General features: G+C 45.4%; 1 protein-coding gene across 2 annotated transcripts in view; it reads right to left on the bottom strand.

The window, feature by feature from the left end:
• The window catches only part of METTL4 (methyltransferase 4, N6-adenosine), a 196,835-nt gene that overhangs the window by 81,293 nt on the left and 97,798 nt on the right, over positions 1-17,744 (bottom strand). For both annotated transcript variants that reach the window (XM_069219970.1, XM_069219971.1), the window contains exons 3-4: positions 11,995-12,367; positions 8,282-8,351 (exon numbers count right to left, since the gene is read on the bottom strand). In XM_069219970.1, coding sequence (XP_069076071.1) covers positions 8,282-8,351; positions 11,995-12,367 — 443 coding nt within the window. The remainder of the gene's footprint in view (positions 1-8,281; positions 8,352-11,994; positions 12,368-17,744) is intronic.

Below are 17,744 nucleotides of genomic sequence, written 5' to 3'. Positions count from 1 at the left end.
AATTTTCAACAGTTCCTGGGGGAAGAAAAGATTGTACAGTTTTACAGATAAGTATTCAACTTACAGTTCCTATCTCCGGATTTTAGGTAGGCTGTCATTGAAGGTTCAGGTTAACCCCCAAACACCCACCACCAGCAACACGGGGCTGGTTGGGTGCAGAGGTCAAAGACGCACCAAATTAACGTGGGCTCCTATGGAGACTGGAGGGTACTCAGAATCCGGTCAGCCAGCAGGTAAGTACGCGCCTTACTCAGAGGGCAGACCAGGGGGGTTCAAGAGAACACTGGAGGGGCCCCAAGTAGGTGCCAAACACACACCGTCCGCTACTAGGGCAGCCAGGTGCAGGGTGCAAACAGGGTGTTGGGTTTTCAATGCAACTCTATGAGAGGACCCCGGGGGTCACCCTGAGACTGCAGATGAGGTCCAGGGGGGCTTCTCCGGCAAACCACTGATTGGACAGGGAGGAGGGCCGCCTGCTGGTCGATGCTGCACAGTGTGTCCTTTAGGCGCTGGATATCTTCGTCCAGAACTCGCGGTCAGGGTGGTCCTCTGGATTCCCTCTGCAGGCGTCGTTGTGGAGGTTTGGAGGGGTCGACCCAGGGTGGGATCTTGCTCCCAATCACCTGGGGACCCTTTCTTGCTAGGTGGACCACCTGGACACGGGCTATGGTAGTCGGGTGCACAGGGGTCAGGACTCACGCTTCTGGAGTGAGGTGGGAGTCTTTAGTTGTAGGTTTCTTTTGGACAGAGCCACTGTCCTTGGGAGTTCTTGGTCATTTTGGGTGCAGGGCAGTCCTCTGGAGTTGTCAGAGGTCGCTGGCCCCAATCGACGCGTCAATGTTCTTTTTGCAGGTTCTTTGAAGCAGGAGACAGGCTGTTAGGGCTGGGGCCAAAGCAGTTGTCGTCTTCCTTCTTCACTGCTGCAGTTTTCAGCTTAGCAGTCCTTCTTCTTGTAGGTCACCAGGAATCTGGTGAGCTGGGTTCAAGGAGGCCCTGAAATCCTAGATTTAGGGGCATGTTAGGGGTCTGAGAGCAGTAGCCAATGGCTGCTGTCCCTGTGGGTGGCTATACCCTCCTTGTGCCCACTCCCTTTCGGGGGGGGGGGGGGCACATTCCTATCCCTGTCCTCCAAACCAAGATGGAGGATTTTGCAGGGAGGGGGTCACCTCAGCTCTGGAAACCTTAGTGTGGTCCTGGCTCGGTGGTCACTCCTCCCTGTTTTCCCTCATTTTCCTGCTGGACTTGCCGCCAAAAGTGGGGCTTTGTCCGGGGTGCGGGCATTTCCACTAGCTGGAGTGCCCTGGGGCACTTTAATCCGAGACTTGAGCCTTTGAGGCTCACAGCCAGGTGTTACACTTCCTGCAGGGGGAGGTGTGAAGCACCTCCACCCAGGACAGACTTTGTTTCCGACCACAGAGTGCACAAAGGCACTGACCCCAATTGGTCAGAAACTCATCTGAAAGTGGCAGGCTGGCACAGACTGGTCAGTCCTACACTAACAGTTGGGCTAACATAGAGGGGGCATCTCTAAAATGCCCTGTGTGTGCATTTCTCAATAAATCCCACACTGGCATTAGTGTGGGTTTATTGTGCTGTGAAGTTTGATACCAAACTTCCCAGTATTCAATGAAGCTGTTATGGTGCTGTGGAGTTCGTAATGACAAACTCCCAGACCATATACTTAATATGGCTACACTGCACTTTCAATATCTAAGACTGGACTTAGACACTGTATGGGCATAATGCTCATGCAGCTATGCCCTCACCTGTGGTATGGGCTGTGTTAGGGCTGAAAGGCCTGCAAGAGGGGTGACTTGCCTATGCCATAGGCAGTGGTTTGTGGGCATGGCACCCTGAGAGGGATGCCATGTCGACTTTGCCTTTTTCTCCCCACCAGCACACACAAGCTGCAAGGCAGTGTGTTTGGGCTGAGTGAGGGGGCCCCCCAGGGTGGCATAATTCATGCTGCAGCCCTTAGAGACCTTCCCTGGCCACAGGCCCCTTGGTACCATGGGTACCTTTTACAAGGGACTTAAATGTGGGCCAGGGCTGTGCCAATTGTGGAAACAAAGGTACAGTTTTAGGGAAAGAACACTGGTGCTGGGGCCTGGTTAGCAGGGTCCCAACACACTTTCAATCAAAGTTGGCATCAACACTAGGCAAAAAGAGGGGGGTATCCATGCCAACAGTGGCCCTTTCCTACTTAATTGTAGGTGATTGCAACATTGATTGAGACATTCTTACAATGTATTTCGCCACCCAGACAACCTTGTACACCTCCACATTCTTGTCTGACACTTGTCAAATTACTTACACATAAAGAAGGATTCTGCACCTTATTATTGCAGTCCAAAGAATGATAAAATTCGTGTCCCTCTTAGTATCAACCTGCCAGATCATTTTCCTTACTGGAATGCTTGCCCCACTCTATATATTTATGAATAAGATCATTTTCCTTTTCTGACCTGCACCACATTATTTTTCCTTGAATGCCAAATGAGGAACCTGTTATTGTGTCCTATGAAATTAGTTACACTTTAAGGTCCCAAAGGTCTCCTTTTGCCTAGATTTAGTCACATCAACTTAGCGCTCTAGGCTCACCAAGGACACACAAGATAAAGACAGAAAACACTGCAATCCAATACCAAGTGAAGTAATCTAGCAGTCAACATTATCAAACTTGCCTCTAATGACAAAACAGAATCTACAAACTTCAAACTATGCATTAGGAAGGCAAAAGGTACAGTAATCCCACTATAGCAACATGATCAAATACCCTACTAAGAAAATTCATAGGAACCTCACAGGATTCCTTGCACAAGTGCACCATCACAAGACCCACCAGCAATATCTCTTGGAGAATGATGGAACAAAACGCAAAAGAGAAAACATTCCTGCTCAATTTCTAGTATGAATAACTTAATTGTTTTTCATTCATCTTCTATGTAAGGCCATTATATGTCAGATTCTAAAGAAAAAGAGAGAGAAGTCCAGAGACACAGTGTAAAACCAAGAAAATGTTCAGAAGAGAGAGTGAAACAGAGAAACCTATTAGTGCTTTAATGTGTAAATATAATGTCCCAAGATTTGCTTTGCTTTTTAGAATAGCTGAAGGAAAGTCTCATCTTTCGAGCATAGTTATCTCCACTTTCTGCCTGATGTCAGTGTGTTTAGACAGTAGTTCATTGGGATCCTGCTATTCGGAGCCCCAGTGCCAGTGCTCTCTCCCTTAGTTTTGGTTGCTGGTAAACCTTTTACACCCACAATTGGCATACTGGTGCACCCATGTAAGTCCCTAGTATATAGTACTTAGGTACCCAGGGCACTGGCACACCAGGGGTCTTCTATTGGCTGCAGCAATATTGTGCCACCCATAGGAGCCCATGCAAAATGTGTCTGCAGGCGTGCCATTGCAGCCTGCGTGAAATGGTGCATGCACCCTTATACCACTGAACATGGTCACTGCACTTAGACATTAAGGTGGTCATTCTAACCCTGGCGGTAAAAACCGCCAGGGCGAATGACCGCGGTAGCACCGCCAACAGGCTGGCGGTGCACCGCTGGGCATTCTGACCGCGGCGGTTCAGCCGCGGCCAGAAACGGAAAGTCGGCGGTGTACCGCCGACTTTCCGCTGCCCTTGAGAATCCTCCATGGCGGCGGAGCGCGCTCCGCCGCCATGGGGATTCTGACACCCCCTACCGCCATCCTGTTCCTGGCAGGTCTCCCGCCAGGAACAGGATGGCGGTAGGGGGTGCCGCGGGGCCCCTGGGGGCCCCTGCAGTGCCCATGCCAATGGCATGGGCACTGCAGGGGCCCCCGTAAGAGGGCCCCAAAAAGAATTTCAGTGTCTGCCTAGCAGACACTGAAATTCGCGACGGGTGCTACTGCACCCGTCGCACTCCAGCAACTCCGCCGGCTCCATTCGGAGCCGGCTTCATCGTTGCTGGGTCTTTCCCGCTGTGCTGGCGGGCGGCCTTTTGGCGGTCGCCCGCCAGCACAGCGGGAAAGCCAGAATGGCCGCCGCGGTCTTGTGACCGCGGTGCGGTCATTTGGCGGTAACCGCATGGCGAGCGGCGACCGCCGCGTTTAGAATCACCGCCTAAGTCACTCCTCTGGTAGGCCCTTCAGCCCAAGGGCAGGATGCCTGTCTCCAAGTGTGAGGGTACCCCTGCATGAAGAGGGTGCCCTACAGACCCCAGGCCAAATCATGCTCTCTGTAAGTGAGGGGAAGCCATCTTAAGGTATGTAGTGGACACTGGTCAACAGGAGTGCCCCACCTACATAATGGCTTCTCCGAACCTAGACATGTTTGGAATCAAACATGTTGGAATCATGCAAATACACTGATTCCAGTGTTGGTTGCATAATACCATGTAGTCTGGGGGTTCCTTAGAAGACCCCCCGTTCTCCCTGTGCAGCCTTACGGGGTCTAGCTGCCAGCCCAAGCTGCTGCTGACCCCAAACACTGTTCTGCCCTCCTACTGGTGAGCCATTCTCAGGCCGGAAAGGCAGAACATAAGACTTCCTGCAAGTGAGAGGTGTGACCACCTCCTCCTGTCTACTTAGGTGTCTAAGGGCTGGGGGGGGGTGGCCTATGAGCGCCAAAGACTGCTTTGAAGGACACATTTGGTGCTCTCCTTCCATTATCTAGTTTGCACCAGTTTAGGAACCCTTGGTTCCCACTCAGGCGCAAAACTACACAAAGGACAAGGGAGTGGCCACCCCCTGTCTAGCTCCTCCACTAGGGAGATACATAGAGCTCTGCCAAGTGGCCACTTGATTCTGCCATCTTTTAAACAAGATGAGTAGAGGTCCCTGGGAGAATCTGGCTGGTTCGGCCAGGTAGATGACGTTTCTGGCCCCCTCTGATAGGTGGGTCACTTCAGAGAGTGACCAACCCCTTTTTAGGGTAACCCAAGGGCTCCCCAGTGGGTGGATCCTCAGATTTGTTGAAGAAGACTCTCCAAGGAACTCTTTGCAAGACATCTTCTGCTCCTGGCCTCTGGAACCACTGCTTGTCTGATTTGGAACCAAAACACGTCTGCTTCTGGTGGGAAGGCTCCCACTGCAACATTGTTTCTCCAGATCCTGCAAGAATTCTGCAACATCAAAGGGTGTGCATCCTCCAGGGTCACAGGGACTCTGTTTGCACCTGGAAGTATAAAGGAATCTCCCTTGGAATCATCCACAGGCACCTCAAGACAAGGTCAACCGGCTAGTGGGGTCTGCTGTCCCACGGACATCTGAAGACTCTGCTCTACAGATGGTGAGTCTGTGGCCTCCTCTCGGTTCTGCTAGTCTTCTATCCAACTTGGGAGACTGCTAGTCTTCTATCCAACTCGGGCCCCTGCTCCTGCCACTGGACTGGAAACCCTGTGTACTGTGACTGTTGTACTTGCCAAGGCTTGTTGACTCTTCCTCCAGGAGATCTTCAGGCGCCAAGAACCCCTGGCTTCCAGGACTCTACAGCTCGAAGATTAGCCCCTGGTCCTGCAAGTCCTGCAACATGGGACTTCTGTTTTGTTGTGCTGGTAAGGCCTCCTTGTGTGGGTAACTTGCAGGGGCTCCATCAACTTCTGCTGGACTTCCTGTGTGCTGAGGACCAGTCCGGAATTTGTTGGAGAAGAAGTTTAAGAATGACTTGCCAAACTTGGGCGTGGTGGGAGTTGATGGGCTGAAGTAGATGAAACGAAAGAGGGTTCCGGAGGGGTATGAGAGGTTTATAGCTGTGGAAGAACGAAGTTGAATGGAGCTAGTTGGATGTGTTGTTCATAGAGTTTTCTTCGAGATTTTAACTTTCAGTGGATTATTGGAGTTAGAACGTCTCTAATACTTTTCAAGTACATATATTTTTTTCTGCTGTTTAGTTCAGGACTGAGCTGCGGTCGTGAGGGCAGGAGTCGTAAACATTTTGGTTTCAAGGGGGATAGTCTGTCCACTGCTTGAGAGATATTCTGGCCATTTCTGTAAAGAACAGAAATGACGTCCATGTTGTCAGGGTGTGTTGAAAGTTTACATGACATCCCGTCAATCTGGTAAGGAGAGAGCTTTTTGAAGGATCGTTTTCAGACGGTGGTGGTCGAACCTTATTGAGGGAGGGTGGATTAAAGGGATGGTAAGTAGATTGTGATTGGGTGTTGGCAGTGCACTTTGTTTTTAAGAATATCATGAGGTTGAGAGTTTGGCCTTTGCAGTGTGTCTGGAGAGTATTGTGTTGTTTTAATCATGTAATTGGATAATGGAGTTTAGGTAATTATACAGGCTGCATCGGATATCACCCCAGTCAATGTTGAGTTCTGCAGGTTAGATGATATTTGAAGAAAATTATTTTTTTCAGTTAAAATAGTTGGCTAGTTGTTGTAGAAAGCCTGCTTTCAGGTTAGGTGGGTGGTATATGTATGACATGAAGAAAGTGGGATTATGAGGGTGAGGTTTTCAGAGTGATTTGAAACTTTAGAAAGTTATTGTGCTAAGTGTTGGTATCTGAGTGTACATGAGGGATTTTTGTGAATGATGGCTAGTCCTCTATCATGTTTAAAGTGTCTGTCTTTGCGACTGATTTATTGTTTAGATGGCCGACTAAAACAGGGTTAGAGAACTCATTTAGCGATGTTTCTGTGAGGCAAATGATATCTAGGTTGTACATGCTGATGAGACCTGCTGTACCGGCATGGTGGGCGGTTGCAGAATGCAATATAAACCCTATAAACATTATAATGTGCCATCTAGACAGTCCTCTGAACGTTTGATTCAAAGCATAGCATATTATCAAAGATTATTGCCTGGTTTCGAACTGTCCTTGAAAAAGGTTGACCCATAGGAGTCAGCTAACCCTAAGGAAGGGGATCTTAAGAATCTGTAACTTAAAGGCAAACTTTAATTACACTGCTTTTTGATTCCGGCTTGATTGTTGGCAAATACTTCTGCACCTTGGCTACATCATTTGAATTCTCATGTAAGTCCAGAAGTTATAGTTAAGACCATGTTTCCATAGAAAATAGTTATTTTTGTTTGCGAATAACTTTGGCACCATTTGACAAATCATTACGAAATATTTTTTTTTTTTTAAGTTGTATTTACCTCAGCTTCTTTCTGGAAAGCTTTGGGGTGATCCATCAAGCGGGGAGCCGAGAAAAATGGGGAGATCGCAAAATACATTTTCCCCATGCAATTTTCCATATGAAAACTGAACAGTGATATGGAATTTCACCAAATTTAACAGAAAGCTAGATATATTGGTCCAGAAAGTGTGCTTATTGTGATGTGAGTAAGTCGCAAAAAGCACCCTCACCTGGCACTGCTAATTACCTCCCAAATTACATCCCTCACAACATGTCCTATGACATCATTACCATTACTGCAACATCTGAAATTAGAATATTCATGAAAACACCATGCACAGCGGGTAGCAAGACAGAGTTACTTTAGGGCACGAGTTATAGTTACTTAAGATAACCATAACTGGTGAATTTCCGTGGTTTGGCTAATTTAAAGTAGTATGTTTTAACTGATATTTTGACTTATCCATTACATCCCTTTAAACTTTGTTTTTTCAGTGACATATATTAAATATAGTAACTCCATACTCACCTACATATACTTACCTTCACAATTTTATGGTTGCCAATATTTTGATCATGACATTCAGGCAGAGTGATATTTAAAACCCAATACTGAGTTTGGGAGGGTAACTTCTGTGGGTGCAGGTCATTTGTGGGTATGTCCTCTACTACTAGGATATGTACTTGGGAGTAAATATATATTTTTCATCGGGTCACAGCACAGAATTAGGTTAGAAAAAATAGAAACCCCGAATTGTGCCGTCTTGCACCTAGTTTAGGCCTTTAAGCTAGGACTGACTGACCTTTCCGAAGAGCGGAACATCAATGCACTGTAATCGAATGTGGACTTTTCTTGGGTTGTATCTTAATCTTTTCTTTGTTTATTAGTGGTTAATGTGGTATTTGTCTTACAACATATAATTAAGTGCATCAATATTTTATTGCCAAATGCACATGTACGAGGTTCTCTGGGGAGAGAATCAGTTAACTAATATGTATGCACAATGGAGATGCGTCTGCTGGGATAGGTTTGTGATTAACAGAAAAGCAAGGTGTTTTGCCCATTACTGTGCACTTAAAACATTTCCCACTGACCACCTAAAGTTAGTTTTTCAACTTTCGTGTTTTCTCCGTTAAATCATATTTAAAAAAAAAACGTGATTTGTTTCATCTTAAGAAATTAGGACTAAAATATAATTGTAACTATTTTAATAGTTACCTGTTGCTCCGTTTCACTGATTTGTTCTCCCATGGAGGATCAACAACAATAACGTCATACTTTTTGCCATCTATAAAAGAAACATGGGTAGAAGTCTAAGCAAGCAATTTTCCAACTACTGTTCCGTTTTCAGAGCCAAACAGTTAATTTATGTTAAACAGAAACGACAGCCTGAATGTGCACAAAATATTATAGACTGCAAATAACAAATAGATAAACGGATGATATATGTTTCAATAGAAGGTCTGGTCATTTCCCGACATCCATCTAAAAAAGAAGACAGGCACCATCTTCAACATGGCCACGCTTGAGTGTTTGGGGCTCCTCCCCTACTCCATTCCTTTCACAGCCTGCAAATCAGCCTCCTCTTCTTTCCTCTACGACCACCCACAAACCGCAAGGAATTTGTATAAGAAATATCAGAACGTTATCATCTCTGTCTCCATCCAACACTCCCATTCCACCTTACATGGAGACTTCAATCTGCCCGGCGACTCCAGCACCAAAACCATGAAGGAAGCCCTTCACTCTCTACTCAACGACCCACAATTAAAATACCAAATTACCAACTTAACTTACTCCAAAGTCACACACTCTGCATTCCCCAGCAACTGCTGTCAGCCACCCAGACTCCTTTACTGATCATCTTGCCACCCCTTCACTATCACATATGACACTCCCCTACTACATGAAGCATACAAAAAGTGATTGATGAAATGCTTGAATTGATCTCAGCCACTAGGGATTACGCGAGCGGCATCCCAGACCATACATATTTATTTTGCACACCATGTTACCTCAGTTTGAACCTAGCCATATGCAAATCAATCTTGACACTGCTCTAGCTGGAACAGTCCAGCCCGAACTGCCAGGCCAGATCTTCACTGGACCGGTACACAAGCAATCTAGGGCCAGTTTTGCCCTAATTAGAGCTCATCAGACAGGGACAATTTGGTTCCACTGGCACAGTGTGCAGACAGGACCCAGGGGTGGGCAAACCAGCCCCAATTAGGGCATCAAAAACAAATTGAGTGATGGACAGCCTGAATTAATCTCAGTCACTGGAAATCGCTCAGGCTGAGTCCCACTCCCAAAACGTAGGTCCTATGCACACTGTGCACAGGGTTATAATTTTATTGTTTTTTTGTTTTGTTTCAATGTTTTGATATTCAAGGGTTTGAAAAGGGTTCCTTTTTGAAGGTAATAAAGTCTTATTGATACAGACAATCACAACCGCTGAGTTACGTTTTAAATTCTGAGTTTGTGTTTCACTAGCACAAGCACTCAACATATTATGCCTACCAGTGTGAATGATATTCAGTGTCTCTGTATAATATCTGATGGAAACTTCTCTGACACCCTACATTGAAATGAGAAGCGCTACAAAAGAAATTAAATGAAAAGTAAAAATAAAAACCTTCTTTCACACCTTGTTGGATGCTCCTCCAACCAAACGAAAGAAAGTGTGGACACTGCTCAATGTGTCCCGGTATTGGTAAATTACAATGGGAAAATGCCAGCATATTTCCAAAGAGGCCAGGCCAGATCCAGCTAAATAACAGCAGCTGGATCCGCGATTCACTGGATTCACCTCATTCCCTGCACTGGGGGCATCACTGCAATCAGAATCTCAATACAAGTAGCTCAGCACCTTCCACTTGAGCAAACATCTGTTTTATGAAACCTACGTCATTTACACTTTTCAGGGTACATGTGCTGCAGGCCCCACTGCATATTTAGGAGCTGTGTGTGTGCTCATGTTCTGCAATATGCAGTGTGAGCACATCTACATCTGTGTGAAATATGCAATGTTCTGCTGAGTTAAACATCACAGAGAAGAGAGCATATCATGCATATGATCATGAAAGGGGCAGTGTAAAGAGATGATGAAACTTGCCCTAAAACATGGAGTGTGAGCTTATCACACACATTAGCCCAAAAGATGACTGCAGTGAAGCGTGAGCACATTTCACAAAGCTCCTAAAAGCATGCAGTTGCTGCACATCCCTACTAGGACAATGTCTTACTGCGTTCAATCTTATTTTGGTATGCATCTCAGAGTACAGTTGCAAAGGCAAGTGGGGGAGCAATGAACGTAGGCACTGGACGATCTGTCGCTTAATGTTTGATTATATACCCCTTTGATGTACCCAGTACCATGACAACTTGACAAAGCCATTGTTAGGACATTTACAGTCTTGTGCAGTCTTGTGAGCCACACACTGTGTGTTTCTTGGCACTGTGTCCAAGAACAGACACAAGTCTATTGAAATATGCTATAAAATAGCTGCTATTTATTAGTGCTCACTGAAGTCCATTAAGGGACTGGCAAAGTACCCTGCAGGGATGGTACGACAGTGCCAGATCAAATTAGAGGTAATGACAGTTGAATAGAGCACAATCTATCATTAGTTTGGCATTGCAGCGCTTGAATGTAAGTCTTTAGAAATGTCCTATTTGGAGACCTCCCACATTTCAACTAGCTGATGGCCACTTTGGAACTGTAAACTAATAAAAAAATGTGTAGAATGCCAATGCAAACAAGTCTGGTGGCAAATCAAATAGGTCAACACTTCCCTTCTAAAGGTGATACCTATTGACTTTGCCAGCGCTTGTGAATAATATTGTCCATTTATTTATGCCACTGATGTAGCTGTCATCTGGTGCCTAGGTGAGTTATCTGCTACAACAAAGTTCTAACTGCAGTGCCCCACTTCATATCACTAGAATAGGACTATGTATGAGTTCACTTTTGTAGCAAACAATAGGAGCCAACAGGAAGGCATAGCTGTTTAATATGCTTATTTACATAAAAAAATACGTTGCTCTAATTTACGATCGTTTTGGATTTAAACTGGCATAAATAAAAGCCTTGATAACATACAGGAGTCGGATAGTTACATTCACCTGCCTTTTAATATAATGGGATGTGTGCAGAGTTTAAATACAATCCTTTGTCCGAGTTAGGAAATGTAGCAACCGGCTATGTATGCCATTAGTCAAATATCCAGTGCATTAAATTTTTTTATTGAATGCACAAAATTGCACACGAGTTCTTTTTTTAGAATAGCGCATTTAGGAGGGGCTGTGGACCCAAATCTTTACTCAAAATTTGACCTATTTCCATCTAGGAGGAGTAGGTGAAATGTTTGCATTTAATAGATTTATGATCAGGTTGGCAGCTACTGCGATTGTTTTTTTCACTTTGGGCATAAATGTACTTCACCATTTTCCAGCAGTTCTCTTGAGCGAGAGAATGTCAACATGCCTAAGGAATTCTGGATTTGTAGGTCATTTATGGAAAGTTGTACTGTTAATTGCACCATTCGACCCTATTTCTTTGTTTTTGTTTTTTAGTATTTTTTTGTATTTGCATTGGGGACCCCCAACACCACCCAAAGCCTTTTAATGGAAAGGTTGGCTCGGTCACGAAAATTTGCGGAAGTATTTAAGTCCTACAATTTTCAAAGTTCACCAGTCGCCATTGTCTGATGCCAAACCGCACGAAGACTGAACGCCAACAAGGACGAACATTTTCAGATTCAGTCTCGGCTCTCCAATTTAAATCTAACGGATTCATGGCCCAAATGTACAGCACTCTACTGCTAGCCGACTAGGTTTGTGCTTCTGAAATACCAAAACAAATACACACCTTACGTGCATTTATTATTGATCATAACTTTATGTGTGTATATTACTAAAATAATACTTACAATCTAGAAGAGGTTGCATGCAGGAAATATCAGATAATAGGAAACTGCATTTTGGTGGCAGCAGATATTTCTCTCCCATCAGTTGTATGATCCTGGTGCAGTCTGCACTGTTTTCCATCATGTGTAAAAGCAGGTCCAACTCTGACTTCGAGAGTGGTTCCTCATTTAGCACTGGTATGAGGCGGCCATGATTTTCATTCTCTGAAGTTAGTAGTTTTGCCATTTCACACAATTCTGTTAGCCTGCAGCTTCCACCTTGACCAACAGGATCCCTTGGTTGCTGCTTCTCTGATCCAGGCAGTGGGTCAAGGAAACCCTTCTTATGTCCTTCTTCTATCAGTGTTTTCGATCCTTCAGAAATCAGTGCACTGATCTTTATTAAATTAGTGGAGCAGAATAAAAAAAAATAAAAGCTTTCACTTTTTCAATCAGTATTTGTAGGCACAGCAACATGGTTTAATACTGAGGTACAAGTTAAATCCAAACTACATTCAGGTTGTTTGGAACATCATATTGTGATTAAGACAAGTATTACATATGGAAAATGTTTGCTATATACCAGGGGTCACCAACTTTTTCTGTAATAAGAGCTACTTGTCTCATTACGTAAGAAACTCTGGCAGTGGTAAATTATCACTCCACTGACATAACGTCTGGCCTGTGCATTCAATTTAGGGAGATTGTACTTATGTATTACCGCTGGCAGTTTTGAATGACTTCCCATGGAGTAATTACTGTGGGTAATACATATGAAGGTGGAACAACAAATATTTTCCTGCATTTTAAAGATTTTAACAAACTATAACATATTTAAATTAAATGTCAACTGTATGGAAAGCACCTCGACAGCACAAACAATTCTTCCATCAATACCAAATGTGACCATGCATTACACACAAGTCACATTGCTGCATGACAAAGGTACCAAGACAAAAGTAGTTTTTACTGATCACTGCATGGGCAAGGTTGTGACATAGGTTCAAGCCACAAAAAGCCACATGCCGTTATAGCAATGTCTACCTCTTTGAGAAAAGAGAATGATGCAGCTACAGCCCAGATTGAGACCCAGCTTAAAAAACTGGAGCTGAAACATAAGTATGGGGGAGGGACAAAATGTTATAGCAAATGAAAACCCAGTATCTGAAAGGGCATATAAGGCATTGTTATGAACAAACCAGTTCTAGTAAGACAAAGGTAATGAAACAAACTCATTCTCAAACAGTCAAGGATAATGGTTACTTGCTAGACCTGACAACCTTACAGTGGTCATCCCCCAACTTTTTGCCTGCCGCCCTCCATTTTTCTGACCGTGTCTCTGCTGGTTTTAGGACTCTGTGCACTTTACCACTGCTGTCCAGTGCTAAAGTGCATATGCTCTATTCTCTAAACATGGTAACATCGGTTCCTACGCAATTGGCATATTTAATTTACCTGTAAGTCCCTATTAAAGTGCACTGCATGCGCCCAGGGCCTGTAAATTAAATTCTATTATCACTGATTCTACTAGCACTGATTGTGCCACCCACATAAGTAGCCCTTTAACCATGTCTCAGGCCTGCCATTGCAATGCCTGTGTGTGCAATTTAACTGCCACTTCGACTTGGCATTTAAAACTACTTGCCAAGCCTTAAACTTCCCTTTTTCTACATACAAGTCACCCCTAAGGTAGGCCCTAGGTAACCCATAGGGCAGGGTGCTATGTAGATAAAAGGCAGGACATGTACCGATGTGTTTTACCTGTGCGAGTAGTGAAAAACTCATACATTTGTTTTCCACAATTATGAGGCCTGCTACCACCGGACTAACATTAGAACTGCCCTCATATACCTTTAAGTGGTAGATTCTGATCTGGAAGGAGTAGCCCTTTCACGTTTAGTATTGCCAGAATGGTAATAGAAAACCCTGCTTACTGGTGAAGTTGGATTTAATATTACTATTTTAGAAATGCCACTTTTAGAAAGTGAGCGTTTCTCTGCACTTACTGTCATCTGTGCTTTACAGCCTGCCTCCAATCCATGTCTGGTCTGTGCTGGTCGACAGCTCCCCTTGTGCATTCCCACCCAGACTGCCATAAACACAGGACCCTCAATCACATCTGCATTCATCTGCATACTGAATGGCTCTCCCTGGGCAGGAAGGGTGGAGGGGTTCTCTCTTACAATTCAAAGGCCAGTGGCCTGCCCTCACACAAAGAACTGATAGCCCCCCCCAACCACAGGGATCCTGACAGACAGGACTGGGCTGAAAGGGGAACTTGTACACTTCAAGTTTCCCCCACTTCAAAGGCATTTTTGGGTATATGAACTGGATCTCTGACCCCACCAAATCAGACACTTCTTGACCTACACCAGGACTCTGTCAGAGAGACTGTCTGGCTGCCCAAAGGACTCATCTGGGCTGCTTTGCTGAAGAACTGCTTTCCTGCTTGTGGCCCTGCTACCAGGTACTTCTGACTCTTCTGGAAGGACTCTGCCTTCCTACTAAAGTGCTCTCCAAGGGCTTGGATTGAGCTTGCCTCCTGTTTTTGAAGTCTAAGGGCCAACAAAGACTTCACCTCTTCAAGAAATCCTCATGAAGCAGAAAATAGCTGCAATGCCTGCAGAAATCGATCCAACACCTGCATCGTGGCTGGAATCGGTACACCGCCGACCGGAACGACGCAGCGCCGGCTTTGCAACGGGGAATGCGATGCAGCACCTGCCTCATGGCTGAAATTTCACTGCATCGCCAACCGGATCGATGCAGCACCTACTCCTCCCAGTGCGTCAAGGATTTTCAACACATCGTCCCTGGGCATCAAAATATCCCTGCATCACAATAAGGAACCAAGGCTGCGCTCCTGGAAATCAACACATCGCCTTACAGCATGGAAAGAAACAATGCATCACCTGTGCTGCACTGGAAAACCCGATGCAACACCTTATTTTTCCACGCATCTCCTCCTCTGCGGTCTTCCCGTTTCGTATTTTTTGACACACTCTAGGTACGGTGTATTACAAGGATACAACAACTGTTTCTTAAGAACTAAGACTTTTTTAAATCTTTAAAAAGTGATTTCTCAACTTGTGCTTATTGAAGCATTGTCATTTTGGCCTTATTTCTAAACCTGTGTGGTGTATCTTTATGCTGTTTTCACTGTGTTACTGTATGATTTATTGCACAAATACTTTACAGATTGCGTTCTAAGTTACCAGAGGGTGAGCACGGGATAATTTGGGCTGTGTTGTGACTTACCCTTACTAGGATTGTGGTCCCTATTTGGATAAGGGTGTATACCTCTGCCAACTAGAGACACAATTTCTAACACTACTCTTTTCCAATGCCACCATCCCCACGAGCCCTGGTACTGCTTTCCTTCAGCCCAGCCTCAGAGTTGTTGAACAATGGAGCCATTGTTTTATTAGAGAATATTTTGCCCCACTGCTCATCGTTATTTTGTCTCTTTTGGTGGATTTTAGGTAAATGGATGCATCTAGATGTCAATATTTCATCCTGGCCTTGTAAGTGCGCTGTGATGGGAAAGGATCAAAACCTGACCACAGAGAGATCATGATTAAGAGATCCACTACATCCTGATGTAGCCTGATTTAGATATTGGCGGAAGCGTTACTCCGTCACAACGGTGACGGATATCCTGTCTGCCGAAATATAAACCCCATTACATCCAGTGTATTTAGATTTTGGTGGATGGGATATCCGTTAACGTTGTGACAGAGTAACCCTTCTGAAAATATCTAAATCAGGCCATAAATCTTTGAGAATGATACCTGCCGTTGTATTGTGAGGAAAGTCTTCCAACACCCAGGACCAGCATTGTGAGAATAGCAGGAAGTTTCCCAATGGAAGCATGACATCCCTCTCACAGCATAGTACTCTGCTTTCACACATACGGTCCCCTTCTGCCCTAGAGACTGTTGGAGTGAGCAGGGCACTCATTGGTGTTATTTACATGTGGTAGGAGAGAATTACCTATACACATTCTGTAGAACAAATTTACATGGACACTGGTGCCCTTAGTCTTTATGGAGTTCACACTAATGGCACTGTAGAGTTAAGATTTTTTATATGTACAAATTTTGGGTAACAATTAGCTTTGAGTATTATTGATTTCAATAATTATTTCTAGGTGCAAATGATGAAGTATTAACTTGAAACAAGTTAAATATGATATTTAGAAATATGTTTAATAACGTGATTTTGTTGTGCCAGATTTTCACAAGTCACTATGGTGGTCATTATGTCCCTGGCAGTCTTCTGACCGCCAGGGATAATGTGGAGGTATGACCACCAAAAGGCTGGCGGTACATACTGCCACATTATGAGAATGGCGGGTTGACTGCAGCCAACCCGCCACTTCTCCACTCATAGGCTGGGATGGCGGTGAGCGCGAGACCTCCCTGAGGGCACGACTGCGTCTTCCTTAAGGCCACAGCCAGGACTTTGCGTGCTCCTGCAATCTTCCCGGGCCGCAGGCGAGGTGAGCACCTGGCCAGAGATACGGCGGCAACCACAGGCAGTGCCCTACCTCTCAAGTGGGTGCACAGTCGAGCCGCTTCAGACACCCATGCTTTAGGCAACTGTCTCATGGCAGTAGGCCCCAAGCCATTAGGCATATGTTGTCCTTGAGTCCAATGTGCCACCCAGTATCTTCCCCCTTCACAGACTAAGGACAGGTCTTACCTGCTGGTGGAGCACTGACCCACCATGGTGTGAATGGCTGAGCCCCTCCGGTACTCTCTACGGACAACAAGGCTGGAGATAATCTGGATACGCCCCTACCGACTGCTGCAGGTGAGCCCCTTCCCAGATGGGCGTGTGAACATTACCGGAGGCACGGTCATGTGGTGCAACTGGGGGTTTATTGCTGACCACACACTCAAGGTGAAACCCTGGCACACTTCCCTCTACGGGTGTTCGACAAGACTACACCATAATGAGTACCAGCTCCTACATCTGCAGCTATGGTTAAACAGCGCTGTCTGAGGGGGTGCCCTGAAAGGGGGGGCATCCCACCACCTGTCTGCTATCACAACACAAAGAGATGCAGTCCCTGTCACTCTCTCTGGCATGTCCTCACCTACGGAAAGGTTTGACCAGCTTCTGCAGGGCAGTAAGGATGTCAAGGCTACGTTGGACACAAAACTGAATAACTTGACAGTTGAAATGAGGCTCATTAGAGCTGATCAGGCCAAGTTAAGAGATAGGGAGGGGCCAAATGAATCTGCATTAGCTGGACATTTCCCCCCGATGGAGGACATGCCCAGACCAGTGTTGACGTAGCTCTGCAACTACCACAACCATGTCCGACACATTGCCCATGTGAAGGGCCTTTGCAGGTAGATAACAGCCCAATTAACATTTACCCAGACTACATGGCAGATGTACAGTACCAGTGAGGATTTTTACTGCCGGTTAAACAATAGCTTCAGCAAATGGCCTTCGATATTCCTTGATGTACCTGGCTAACCTGCCCGTCTTGGACTCTGGAAATACTCACTTCCTCTCGTGTCTGGCCAAGGTATGGGAGTATGTGAGTGTGTGGAGTTTAAAGGGGTCACACCACCAATGCATGGCATGATGAGAACTGGTGGTCGACGACATCCCCATCGACAGCGACATGGCTCACCCAAAGGCAGACCCACAGAAGAACACACCATGAGGGAGCAGGTGCTGACGATCATTGAACTAGAATCTCCCCACAACCAAACCACGGGTTCATCTGATCGGTCTGTGGGCTGGCTGGTTGGGGA

The sequence above is a fragment of the Pleurodeles waltl genome, chromosome 2_2 (assembly GCF_031143425.1).
Source record: "Pleurodeles waltl isolate 20211129_DDA chromosome 2_2, aPleWal1.hap1.20221129, whole genome shotgun sequence".
In the NCBI taxonomy this organism is placed as follows: domain Eukaryota; kingdom Metazoa; phylum Chordata; class Amphibia; order Caudata; family Salamandridae; genus Pleurodeles; species Pleurodeles waltl.
Note: the sequence above shows the minus strand (reverse complement) of the source record. Positions and strands in the feature narration are given on the sequence as shown.